We start from the raw sequence: 14,814 nt of genomic DNA, 5'->3' as shown, positions 1-14,814 counted from the left end.
ATCTGGTCAGTAGTTTGGGATGTTATGCGTGGGGGATGGATAGGATCTACGATGGTCTTATGATGCTATTATGGTTGGGAGGAACTGTGTACTTAGTTTGGTTGTTCAGTTATTGCGATGTTGTTTTAGTACATTGCGATGTTGCTTTTAGTTCTTTCCCTTCACTGCTATGATAGATGGTTAGAAGCAGTTTTTGTCTTATAGCTATTATTTCAAGTGTCTTTGCCTCAACTATGGATCTGGTACTCCCCGATGTGGAGGTTTGATTTCCTATTTTATCCCTTGTTTTGGTCCTTATAGTAATTCTTGCTTTCACTAGGCGACCATGCATCAGCATTGGGTGATACATTAAAGTATCACACACTCAAAGGAGAAGAATCATGTGATACTAGAGAGTATCGCATACCCTTGTAAACTCTATCGTGTGACACTATGTTGTATTACATGCCTCTTGGAGAAAGGTCATACGATACTGGTAAAGTATCGCATGCCTTCTTTAGAAAGGTCGTATGATACTAGAAAGTGTTGTACCGTGTTGATTTAAAGTATTGCTTGGGTTTTGGAAAAACCTATCCAAGCGGATAGTGAAAAGTTTTTGGTTTGGCCGAAAGTTTTCGGGAGCTATTTCAGCTACCCTTTACGGTGTTCTTGAATCCCTTGGTATTGGATTTTGAATTCAGAATGTTTTGGATTCAAAATTGTTAGAGTTCTTCCATGGTTTGTCATTTTTTTTTGGTGGTGGCGGTTGGAGATTTGTTGGTTGCTAGGATTGTTGGTGAAGTCTTCCATTGCAATCTTTGTGATTCCTGTATGATGTTGTCATGTGCATTCATACTTGTAAAAAAAATAAAAAATCTTGGCTTGTATTGAATCCTTGTTCCAAGGATCTCCGGGTAGGGCATTACATGTATTCTTTTTGTAAGTAGATATGAATTCCTTAAATTTAACATGTGTCTTGGATCATGCCATAAGTTTAATCTTCAAGAAACTTTGTGTTGAGACGGCTTGCACTGCAATGTTTATTGCTCAACTTCAAACTTCTTCTGCACATAGGTTGGAATGAAAAGCACGAGCTTTGCATATTGAACTCCCTCATTGAATGCCTTGAAGCTTTCACTCGATCATGGAACAACGATGACAAGTGTATGCTTTGGAAGGGTTGGCTTTCAAAATGTTCTCTACCCATATGGAATGTGTGACCCATTTCAGGAAGACATCAAATTTTTATAATAATGGGCTTGGGCTTCATTCATTGATTGATATTTAATATGTTGCAACTTCTTCTTCAAAACACTAGATTTCATAGGCTTTACCTATGCACGATTGAGATGAACTCATGAGATTTCTCTCAAGCAGATCCTGTATTCAAGATGGTAACGACCCTAAGACTTCTAATTAGATTTGTTTGTTTTTGGATGAGACCCACTATGAGTTTATCCTCATTTCAAACCCTTTGTCTCCTTCCATCTGCATCTTCAAATGCATACCCAGGACTTTGAAAGGTTATACTTCTGTAATGAAATGACATCTCTTTGAGAGTTCTTATCGAACTGTGCACCATATTGATATTAATTTCACTTTTGGTATTGAGGATTTCAAAATTTTCTCAACTAAATCATTGTGTTTTCAGAACTGTATTTGATGAGTGATGAATCTCAATTATGAGGATGACTCTTTGGTAGATAACTAACTCTCAATGAGGTTCATTAACCTCTTAATTCTTAACCTCTAACATTTGGGCAAAGAAGTTAAGAATTATCTCCAAAATAAATGTTTTGGGTGTCACATTTAACCTTTTTGGTTTTTGGAGGCATAGAAATGGAGAATAGGGATGCTATATTGGGAATAGAAATGGCTAGTCCAATAACAACTATTTTTTGGAATGGGTATAAGCTCATTTTAGAGGTAAAATGAGAATATGTATTCCTATTCCCTATTCCATTTGATGAACCAAATAGAGAATAAAAAATGTATTCCAAAATTTCTATTCCTATTCCAAAAACCAAACAAACACTTAATGTTTTAAAGATTAATGTTCCATGTGTTTTGAGAGCTTTCATTAACCTGTCATACCTATCATAACTTGGGACTTGTGTGTGTCATATTTTGAGCGGAGTTGAAAACTAGTTGGAGGCATCAAAGCCATTTTGATATTAATTTCACTTTTGGTATTGAGGATTTCAAAACTCTCTCAACTAAATCATTGTGTTTACATAACTGTATTTGATGATTGATGAATCTTAACTATGAGGATGACCCTTTGGTAGATAACTAACTTTCAATGAGGTTCATTAACTTCTTATTTTTAACCTCCAACATTTGGGAAAGAGGTTAAGAATTATCTCCAAAATACATGTTTTGGGTGTCACGTTTAACCTTTTTGGTTTTTGGAGGCATAGGAATGGAGAATAGGGATGCAATATTGGGAATAAAAATGGCTATTCCAATAATAACTATTTTTTGGAATGGGTATAAGCTCATTTTAGAGGTAAAATGGGAATATGTATTCCTATTCCCTATTCCATTTGACAAACCAAACAAAGAATATAAAACGTATTCCAAAATTTCTATTCCTATTCCAACAACCAAACAAAGCACTTAATGTTTTAAAGATTAATGTTCCACGTGTTTTGAGAGCTTTCATTAATCTATCATACCTGTCATAACTTGGGACTTGTGTGCGTCAGATTTTGGGCGAAGTTGAAGACTAGTTGGAGGCATCAAAGCCATTTTGATATTAATTTCACTTTTGGTATTAAGGATTTCAAAATTTTCTCAACTAAATCATTGTGTTTTCAGAACTGTATTTGATGATTGATGAATCTTAATTATGAGGATGACCCTTTGGTAGATAACTAACTTTCAATGAGGTTCATTAACCTCTTATTTTTAACCTCTAACATTTGGGCAAAGAGGTTAAGAATTATCTCCAAAATACATGTTTCGGGTGTCACATTTAACCTTTTTGGTTTTTGGAGGCATAGGAATGGAGAACAGGGATGCAATATTGGGGATAGAAATGGCTATTCCAATAACAACTATTTGTTGGAATGGGTATAAGCTCATTTTAGAGGTAAAATGAGAATATGTATTCCTATTCCCTATTCCATTTGACAAACCAAATAGAGAATAGAAAACATATTCTAAAATTTCTATTTCTATTCCAACAACCAGATAGGCACTTAATGTTTTAAAGATTAATGTTCCATGTGTTTTGAGAGCTTTCATTAACCTGTCATATCTGTAATAACTTGGGACTTCCGTGTGTCAGATTTTGGGCAGAGCTGAAGACTAGTTGGAGGCATCAAAGCCATTTCTACAATTTGGTAAGTAGAGGAGCCATAGCAATAGGTTTTAAAAGTAAAAACTAAAATTTAAACTTTATTATAGTTATTGAATAATTCATATGCAAATAAAACAACTCTTTTAACGTAAGCATTTTAAAAGTAAAATGTAAATATAATATTTAATTTTGATATCTTGATAAAAAAATAAAAAAATTATTTATAATATCTTAACATAACTTATTGTTAGATTATATTCTTTCTTATAAAATGTTTATTCTAATTTTTTTTAATATACAAATAATTTTTATTTTGAAATAATAATAATTTTCATTATAATAGTAAAGATGAATGTTTTAGTAAAAATAAATAAATAAAGAAAATAGAACAAGTAGTCTAGTACTTCTCTAGGGAATTTTTTTAAACAAGATTTTACATTAAACTTTTTATTTCATATAATTTTTTACTTTGTATCTTATCTAATAATCGAGCAATCTAGAGAAATCCTCATCCCCGTCTTCATCGGTACTCATTTCATTTTCTTTGTAGTTTGTTGTCATAAATTTTTTTGGTCACATAATGCTCTGTTATTTATTTTTTACCATGTTAATGTTCTAGTTTTTGGGTGGCTTTGGCTGAGACTTTGACATGGGATTTGTGTGTAGATGACAAGTTATGGAAAATGTTTTCCCAATGCTCGGGGATGAGGGATCCATTGAGCAACTAAGAAAAATGGAGAAGGACAAGATTGAAATAGAGAAGAAAATTGATAGCATGACATGGCACAAACTTGGAGGGGCCATCATTTGAGAGTTTGCATGCAACTTGGGTCACAATTAATCAAAGGAAGTCCATGAAATGTAAGAAGTAGAGATACAAACAGTTGCACAAGAATTACAAGCCCCGAGTTACTAATTGTTAGAAAAATTAATTAAAATTGAGCAATGGAAAACATTAGTTCCCTCTCTATAAACATACAGATCAATTTAAACATGTGGTTAGATTGACTAATAAATAATGAAAATACATGTAAACAAAGTAGATAAAGATACAAACAAATATATGATAATATATAAGATAAAGATACATAAAAATGATAGAAAGAATGGAGAATAGAAAAGTACCACATGTCATTATATAATTATAATATAATATAATAATTATATTATGGTATTATCTCAAAATAAATTTAAAAAAAATATTAATTGAGAAAAACATATGCTCTCTCCGCCTTTTCAAAATGATTCTTCCAGCCAAATATAGAGAGCACCTTTGCCAAATGCTTGAAAATGATTTTTTCACGGGTTTTTGCTGCAGAGATGCGAGAGGGAGCGGGCAAGCCAGGGGAAGTCAGAGAAAAAGGACAATATTTATTGGCGAATCCATTAACAAAATACTCTCTCTTGGCAACTATGCTCCCCTCTACGCCTCCCTTTCCGAGAAAATATGACGGTTTTCGCGAATTCATCAAGAGAAGATCTCCCTTTTTTAGGCAACTCTGCAATTTAAGCTACCCACCTCCATTCATTTCATTCCCCGCGGAATTCGGAACCGCGTCGTCTGGGCCCAAAAAACAGCCTCCACTGACTCGGAACTTATTATATTCTTCGTAATCGTCTCAGCTAGTGTAGAAATTAGTGATATTTATATGGGCATCATGGTATTCCATCTGGAGATGTCCTCTGTCTGAAGCGGCTTGATCTTCAGAAAGTTAATATACAGGGGAATTCCCGGACGGCGTACGGTTTGGTCTGTTGGTTTATAAGATGGAAGAGCCTTTGGTGGATGATATAATCGAGCGGCTGCTGGAGTGCAAGGATGGCGGATTGGGAAAACAGGTGCAAATATCCGAGGCGGAGATACGCCAGCTGTGCGTGACATCTAAGGAGATATTTCTTAGCCAGCCCAACATCCTGGAGCTCGAGGCTCCCCTCAAGATCTGCGGTTAGCAATTCTTTCTCGGTTTGATAATGTATTTTACTGGCTTAAAAAATTATTTTTTGGATTGTAGGCTTTGGTTGGCAAATGTAAAGGGAGTTTTTGGTAGTAATTTTTAAAGAAAGGTTTAGAGCAGGCTGCTTTTACGATAGAATGAGGTTTAGGAAATGCCATGGAGCCCTGAACCTCAATGCCAGGCCACAATTGACGGAGTAGATAGAATATCAGGGATGCCAAGGTTGCAAGCATCTGAAGAGGTAAACGAAAGTATGGCCAGATCTTTGTATGCCATTTTCCCGTGTTCATGTGGGAAAAATGAAAGAATTGGTCCCTTATATGGCCCTTGCAGATAATGTAGATTGCATACCACTATCCATTACAGACCATATCTGAGGTTGAGCATGTTGGAAGAAAACATGAGACAAACATGGCTGAGGATGGGCTGCTCAGTTTATACGAATGGTTGGACTGATATTGATCGGCTACTTATCAAATTTTCTTATTAGACTTTATGGATACTCTTCTACCTCTGCCTAGGTACAAATACTGCACATGGATAAAATACTCGTGGAGAGGGCATGGATACCATATCTGGACATATCCATATACAAACCCATATTTGGCTATATTGATGTTCCTGGATAGGATATCAATGATTTCTTGATATCTTGTATCATATCCAGTTTAGGGTTGTTCGAAAAGAGAAAAAAATCATAAAATTAATATTTTCACATTATATATTTAAATACTCAAAACACACATATACTAAGAAAATAAATCCATAAACTTTAAAACCAAAATAAACGCAATTAGTATTTTTTGTGTCATGCTTATGCCTTTGAATGAATAAATAATTGCACATAAGTTTATTTTTATCATTACTGTTTTCAATCACGTTTCCAGGGATTTGGTAACATTGTCGAATCGGTATCTGAAATTCCAACCGTATCTGTCTTAGGGTGTCTTGAAAACTGGTTGTATTTGTATCTGATATTAGATCTGTATCTGTCTCTGGGAAATTCTGATTGTTAGATGTAGTTGGCTCATGTTTACTTCAATGCTATTGATATCTGAGTGAAGCACAAGATTGAAGAGTTGTAATTGTTAGGAAAGCTACATGTGGAATGTTAAAGTTTGTAGCTATGATAGAGATCTTTATCTCTCAAAATCAAGATGTTATTACCTTTATTATTATCTTCAGCTGAAAAGGACAGTTAAGTTTAATTTGTAATATTAAATGTAAATGACATGTGTCATTCTCATGCATTGAGGCATGAATATTCGAAGAATAATTATTAATTATAGGAGTAATGGGAATCTCAAGAGAGCTTTCAGTTATAATGTGAAGAGTCTCTCCTATTGTTATATATTTACATCAAGCAAACGATATTGTACACTTGAACATTTCATTATCAATAAAGATATATTTGTGCTGTGTGGCTGGGTTTTTCCCTTCATTCTGGAAGGGTTTTCTTAGGATATTTCTGGTGTCTTTGTTTCAGTTTTTTCTCTTTTATTGTTGGTTATGTTCATGGATTTTTGGGCTCAAGTTTTAAGATGGTATCAGAGCTAGACTGATATCAACAATAAGAAAAAATGTTGTCCGTTTGCTTGCTTTTGCGTCATATTTTGTCTATCAAATGATGTTTGTTTTGGCATCTATTTGTTATCATTGATTATTCTTAGTTTGGTTCAAGAAACTTGAGACACATATTTTTAACAGGATCAAGCAAACTGCAAGTTTTTGTTTGCAGGTCTTATTTTGTAAGCTTCATCAAGCTCATGATGAAGTTTACATTCTTATTGGTGCATCCTTCTTGTAATCTTGTGGAGTGATGGCCCGGTTTTATCTTATCTCGATTGATTCTATGGTCGGAAGTTTGATATTTATTATGCATGTGATAATATGTATTTTTGGAGCATCTTTGCATCCTTGTAACAATGCTTATAACCGTTGGTAGATATCATGGCTTGTACTGTCAGCCTTGGATTGACATTGTCTCAGTAAGTAAAATGGAGGAGCATGAGTCTTTCGTTGTCTTTTGTTGTCTTTTAGAAAGGTTGTTTTGATATTGTTTGTAACTGACGTCTCGTCTATTTACGATCATGCTTCCATCATTTTTAATTTTTTATTTTCTTTGACATGTTGGCTCTATCTTTTCATTCGTTTTGAGACTCCATATGTCGTGTGGATATATGTATCACCTGTGTTTTGCTTTTAATATTTCTTTTAATGTCTTGGCAACGTTCATGTGTCTAGTGATATCATGTGTAAACATCATTCATCTTCCTTTTTCATCAATGAAGAAATGTTCCTCTCTTTATTATTCATGATTTCATTGAAGGAGGTTTTAGGCGTGGTGATTTCGAACATAAAAAACAATATGTTTAGTTTAGGGTAGAATTCAGGGGTAGCAGCAATGAAGATGATTATCACTCTCCCTTATTTTAAAATGTCCAATATTTCACAAGTGATAGGAACATCCCTCCCACAATAGATTCTGGACCTCAGGCACGAGACAAACCTTTTGCGTTCTACTGGTAAGATTGTACCCTGTTCTCCGTCAGGGAAAAAAGATATCATGTGGATTACGAAAATGTTTATAAGTTTTTTTTTGGGTGTCAGGTAGTCATCTGATTTGTTGTATCATGGTCATGCGTACACTTTTAACCTTTTTCATACATTTATGTTGGTGTTATGGAGCTTTTATAATGCGGGTCTCGGTATTTCATCTTCTTAAATGGTATTTTGTTGGCTAACTCAAATTGTTCTGCTTTCATTTTGGAGGATGCTATTGCTTCTTATACTAAGAAGATAACTTTCATGGTACTTCTCTCGTCACTCAATGTCATTGGTGTGTTTTGGTCATTGCTGCTCACATCATTTAGAAAAGGTGAGAGATTAAGGTCAGCTTTTTGGGTTTGGGTCACAAACCTGTCCGTGCAGTTGCTTACCATGTGGAAAGTGGAGATTTTTTCATTTTATCACATATCATTTTCAAGTTTTGGATTCCTTGGCTTTTTGACTGAATGGCCAATTTGAGTGGCGAGTTTTTGTGGATAAGAATCTAAGTAACCTGGTGTTTTACTTCATGTTCTTTGAAAGGAATATATGTTTTTTTTGGCCATTCGATTATAGGATAATTTTAGTTTGAGTACGATGCACGGGGGAACACTACAACCAATATTCAAATTACAAAACTGCAAGGGAAAATAGATCTTGTTGGTTCAGTTGAGAAAGAGCATGTTGATATTTAGGGTGCAGGTTCATGCCCAACATGTAAAGTTGAAATATTGGGCAACGACATATTATCTTGTCATTTTATGAACATCAAAATCTTGAAAAGATAACCTTGAGATAAGCTTTCTTTAATTGGTTGTTGTCATATCATGGGAACTAATGCATATTTTGGATTTACTGTATATTGGTGTCTATGATTGATTTATCTTAACCAATAGATTCCTTTGCTTTTTGACTGAATGGCCAATTTGAGTGACGAGTTTTTTGTGGAGAAGAATCTAAGTAACCTAGTGTTTTACTTCATGTTCTTTGAAAGGAATATATGTTTTTTTTGGCCATTCGATTATAGGATTAATTTAGTTTGAGTACAATGCACAGTGGGACACTACAACCAATATTCAAATTACAAAACTGCAAGGGAAAATAGACCTTGTTGTTGGTTTAGTTGAGAAAGAGCATGTTGGTATTTAGGGTGCAGGTTCATGCCCAACATGCAAAGTTGAAATATTGGGCAATGGCGTAGTATCTTGTCATTTTATGAAGATCAAAATCTTGAAAAGATAACCTTGAGATAAGCTTTCTTTAATTGGTTGTTGTCATATCATGGAAACTAATGCATATTTTGGAATTAATGTATATTGGTGTCTATGATTGATTTATCTTAATCTATTGGCTGCAGGACACAATGAGATTGTGCATTTTGAACGAGAGTGTTCACTTAAAAGGAGATGTTGAGCTCGAGAGGGAGGCTTCATCATAATTAAGAGGGATTGCTTATGGAATCCCTTTCATTCTCATATATGCTTGTGGTATTTATAAAATTTGAGACTTTAATGGAATCAAGTCTTAGTCTGTTATTCCCTATTTTATTCTTGTGTGAATAAATGAGATTGTAAGATCAACTTGATAACTCTTTCACTATGCGATTGTGAACATCATGTTGAGAGAGTCCATGATGTTATCACATTGAGAGAATCCATAATGGGAATTGGATGTCATGGTGAGAGATTCCATGACAGTTCACATTGAGAGAGTCCATGATTAAAGGCTTAACTGTTAGTCTTACAAATCTTTTCATGTTGAGTGATTCCATGAATATGCGTAATTGTTATAGGTTTTTATGTTGAGTGATTTCATGAATATGAGTAATTGTTATAGGTTTTCATGTTGAGTGATTCCATGAATATGAGTAATTGTTATAGGTTTTCATGTTGAGTAACTCCATGAATTATGTTTTGAATTCGTATGATCAGAATTTATCATTGACATTATTTGGTTGCAAATTTGTGTGACTGTCCAGCTAAAGATCTCTCTCTTGCTAAGAGGGAGTGTTAAAGTTTGTAGCTACGATAGAGATCTTTATCTCTCAAAATCTGGACGTTATTACGGTTATTATTATCTTCAGTTGAAAAGGACACTTAAGTTTAAATTGTAATATTAAATGTAAATGACATGTGTCATTCTCATGCATTGAGGCATGAATATTCAAAGAGTAATTTTTAATTGTAGGAGCTATGAGAATCTCAAGAGACCTTTCAGTTATAATGTGAAGAGTCTCTCCTATTGTTATATATTTGCATCAAGCAAAGGATATTGTACACTTGAACATTTCATTATCAATAAAGATATATTTGTGTTGTGTGGCTGGGTTTTTCCCTTCATTCTTGAAGGGTTTTCTCAGGATATTTCTGATGTCTTTGTTTCAGTTTTGTCTCTTTTATTGTTGGTTATCTTCATGGATTTCTGGGCTCAAGTTTTAACACGGAAATGCCTTCCTAATGCCAATTTATAGGGGAAATAAGAAAGATTAAAATCTACTTCAAAACATTGAGATGCGCAGGAAAAACAAGAACATAGAAAAATAACATGCACACAAGATAAACAACAGAGGCCAAATTTAATTTGGTAAACCTTTTGAGAAACCCACCACCGGAGAACCCGAGCAACTTCTACGATTTACAGTAATCAATATTGCATACAATGAACTACGGATTCTTGCATAGGCTCACAGGCTTAGATTGTCTTACAATCAACTTGATATTACACCCTCTAAGTATAACAAAACATGCAACAATTTATACATTGTAATTCGTTATGAAAATTGGTGCATTAACTGTCACAAAACAAAGCTATTATTGGCAGTATTGGTCACTCCTCCAACGGTCCCGATGACACTCCCTTCAGCATCAAACACTCCCTTCGCTTCAGTTACACAGATGCCTTCGGTCACTCGGACGCCTTCAACCACATGGATGCCTCTGGTCACTTGGATGCCTTCAGCCACACGGATGCCTCCGGTCACACGGATGCCTCCAGTCATGTGGATGCCTTTGGTCTCTTTGTCACCACACAGATACTGTACGTGGCAATCACTGTACAAAATGCTTTCTTCATCGTACATCTTGGTAGTTGATACCCAAACTTCTCTCACCGTATGGTGCACCCAAGCTTTCCTCACCATACTGTGAGCATTGTATATTGCGAGTCATTCCTGACAATCTCCCACTTGACGAGGATCTACTCATATCCATAGAGTTACGTAACATGACCGCATGTGTCATTCAAACTTAATTGATCTCACTTTGATACCTCCAAGGTATACAACATGAATTCAAAAGTAACAACTTATACAATTTGTAACTACAATCTCAAGCCTCAAAGCCAATTTGCTACATATACACTAAGAAGCTCCCACTGCACAGGTAATGTTAGTCTGATATGAATCCATTGGACGACATCACCACAGTCTCTTAAGTATTTATGAGCACCTGTAACTAATCAATCCATGCCAACTCCAAATGCAACATTGCAATATCATGAATTATCAAGCAAATGATCAATATGCTCAATATAAAGAAATTAAATCAAGATTAACATGTCAAAGTTCCAACCATGGTCTCAGGAACATAAACATGACAACATGATCTAAAACATTTCACCAAAGAGATTATATGCTCCATTTAAACATATCATAACCTGTTAAATGAAAACATAATCCACATCTATATCAAAGACTCTGTTGAGCCCTCAAGATGTCAACATCTTTTGTCGCAGGAAGATTAACATCTCCAAACAATACTTCAACAAAGGTGAAAAGATCCTTTTTGCAACATCATAATCTCATACCTCTAACATTTGCAATACTAATAAAGGTCATTGACTATGTCAGTGCCAACAACTCCTATTGAACTGCGGTGTTGAGTCACACATGACTTCTATGTTATTGCCAACAACTCACATTGTACGGTGCTATTGAGTTACACATGGCATCGTGACAAACATTTTCTACGCGAAGATTGAATTATTCTAACCAATCATCATCAGATGATCGATTAGCCAAAGCAACATTGCTAGTGTCTTCATCATCACTCTAAGAAGACACAAAATCGGAAGAACTCTCCATTTTCTTCTTCTTCTCTTTGCAATCCTTGTAGATACGACTGGCTTGCCCGCAGTTCCAACACTTCACTTTGGACTTCTTTCTAGAACATCCAGGCTTCATGCCCTTCTTGCTTTTGTCCTTCGCTTTGTCTCGAATGATGAGAGGCTCCTTAGCCACCTCAAAAGATTACCTTTGCATCTCCTTTGATAGAAGTGCAACAATCACTTCATCCATTTTAAACTGGGTGGTAGTACTTCCAATGGCCATCACAACATGATCCCATGAATCAGGCAACGAGCATAGTAGTAACATGCAATGCTCTTCTTCACTAACAGACACACCAACAGATGTCAGTTGTGCAATCACCATATTGAACGTGTTAAAATGATATGCCACAGCCATTCCTCCGTCCATCTTTAGATAGTACAAGTTCTTTCTCAGGAAGAGCTTGTTTACCAAGGATTTTCCCTAATAAATATCTCCCAACTTCTCCCGTAAAGAACATGCGGTTTTCTCTTCATGAACATTCAACAGAACAAAGTCTACAAGACAACCTTAGCAATCCTCTAGCATTTTGATTTGCTAGATCCCAATCTTCCTGCTTCATGCTAGAAGTGTTGTTGCCAGACACATCGATCCACAGATCTCGCTCAACCAATATATCTTCAGCTTCAAGTTTCCACAACTTAAAGTTTGTGCCATTGAACTTTTCAGTGTCTAGTCTACCTATACCCGCCATCTCAATTTCCAGATAAAGACTTTGCAAACTCCACTAGAAGCAAATTGACACAAACACCCAACCCTACCAACAAGGATAACAAGAAACTTGTTTGGCTTTGATACCACCTGTTAGGAAAGCTACGTGCAGAAAGGCCTTTCTAATGCCAATTTACAGGGGACATAAGAAAAATTTAAATATACCTTAAAACATTAAGATGTGCAGGAATAACAAGAAGATAGAAAAATAACATGCACACAAGATAAACAACAAAGACCAAATTTAACATGGGAAACCCTTTTGAGAAACCCACCACCCAAGAACTTGAGCAACTTCTTTGTATTACAGTAAACAATATTACATACAATGAACTCTAGATTCTTGCGTAGGCTCACAAGCTTAGGTTGTCTTACAACCAACCTGATATTACGTCCCTTCAACTCCAAAGAAACATGCAACAATTTATACATTGCAAATAGTTATGAAATTTGGTACATTAACTGTCACAGAACAAAACAATTATTGACAGTATTGGTCACTCCTCCAACGGTTGCAATGGTCACTCCCTTTAGCATCGGGACACTCCCTTCGACATTAGGTCACTCCCTTCGGCATTGGTTACTCCCTTCGCCTCAGTCACGCGGATGCCTTTGGTCACTCGGATGCCTTTTGTCATGTGGATGCCTTTGGTCACTCAGACATCTTCGGTTACTCAGATGCCTTCGGTCACGTGGACGCCTTCGATCACTCGAACATCTTCGAGCACTCAAATGCCTTCGGTCACGCAGATGTCTTCGGTCTCTTCGACACCACACAGGTACTGTACATGGCAATCACTGTACGAAATGCTTGCTTCACCATACGTCTTGGCAACTGACACCCAAACTTCCGTCATCGTTGGTGCACCCTAACTTTCCTCACCGTATTGTGAGCATTGTATAGTCCAAGTCATTCCTAACAATAACTTTGGATTTTGAAGTAGGGTATAGGAGTTTGGGGCCTTTATTGTGATGCTGATTGTGGGTGCTTCAGTTTGTGTTTGTAAATCTCCTAGCAATACATTTTTTTGGAAGTTTTTGTGCTCATACACTAAACAACATAGTGAAAGGCAATGGGAAGATAGATTAAGTAAAGATGATGGTTTCGTAAGCTCGATACGTTAACATTTATTTGCAACTACAACAACACTTTCTTTTTAGAGTGTCCTCTAGCAAGAAATACCTCAAATTAGTGGAGACTAGGTATACAAACTACTTCATTTCACTAGAGAGGATTCTTTAGATGCACGAGGCCCTCTAACTGATGGTGGCTTTTAGCCAGTGGTCAAGGTGGGGAGAGGCTAGGACAATAGAATGGAAGAAGGGGAAGCAAAATGGTTCTTAATGATGACTTGTACTTGTCTGTAAAGTAGAGAACAAGAATGTTTAAATTTCTTTTTTATATTTTAATATTTAATTTATAAGTTAGTTTTCAGTTCTTAATTTTTTCAGTTGTCTCAGTTGATTCATTTGCTGATTGCATAATTAGATATGCTTATACAAACAATTGGAGTGTTGGATAGATTTATGAGACATTTGACAATATACTTAATTAGATGAAGTAGATAATTCATAGTGTTGGCCTATAGACCCATACAAAACAATCATATGTTTGGATAGATTATTGAGACAGTGTCAACATATTTAATTAGATGAAGTAGATAATTCATATTGGTGGCCTTGATTTCTAATTCAAGATTACATCGTTTATTGTTAGATAGAGGTGGAACATGTGATTTGTATGTTTCGTATGATATAAGATGCTTTGAGCCCAAGTGTTATTTCAAATTTGGGTAAAGTGATTCTAAGTTAACAAGTGGATTAACTGTGGATTAACTTAGAATCAATCCCCTTTTATACAGATCATTAGAATAGTTGTGGATGAGCTTTGGCCTAAGTTGCCAATGTGGGTGAAAAGGTTTGGCAAACTTTTTCATTGGGAACAGGTATAGGTGCAGGTGCGTGTGTCTCTGTATGCATGCATGTATGTATATATATATATGTAGACTCTAAACTATAAATTTTAAAGAAAATATTCTATATATATATATTATATATTTTATTTATTTATAATAATATGTATATTTATATTTAACAGTGTATAAATAAATAACTATTAAATATAATAGGTGATATAAATATAGCTATAGAGGCTGAGAAGAGCACTGTTGCGGGCTTTTGGTTGTGCTAGAGGGAGCACCAAAAATAGATTG

The 14,814-nt window shown here is 35.3% G+C and overlaps 1 protein-coding gene across 1 annotated transcript in view; it reads left to right on the top strand.

Annotated features, from left to right (window-relative positions):
* The first annotated feature begins 4,520 nt into the window (after positions 1–4,520).
* The window catches only part of LOC149572378 (serine/threonine-protein phosphatase PP1 isozyme 1-like), a 61,941-nt gene continuing 51,647 nt past the window's right edge, over positions 4,521–14,814 (top strand). The window contains exon 1 of the mRNA XM_089813553.1: positions 4,521–5,228. Coding sequence (XP_089669679.1) covers positions 5,051–5,228 — 178 coding nt within the window. The 5' untranslated portion in view covers positions 4,521–5,050. The remainder of the gene's footprint in view (positions 5,229–14,814) is intronic.

This window comes from Cupressus sempervirens, chromosome 2, assembly GCF_028749045.1.
Source record: "Cupressus sempervirens isolate cs-2001-9-10 chromosome 2, ASM2874904v1, whole genome shotgun sequence".
Classification (NCBI taxonomy): domain Eukaryota; kingdom Viridiplantae; phylum Streptophyta; class Pinopsida; order Cupressales; family Cupressaceae; genus Cupressus; species Cupressus sempervirens.
This window is presented reverse-complemented; position numbering and strand designations above follow the sequence as displayed.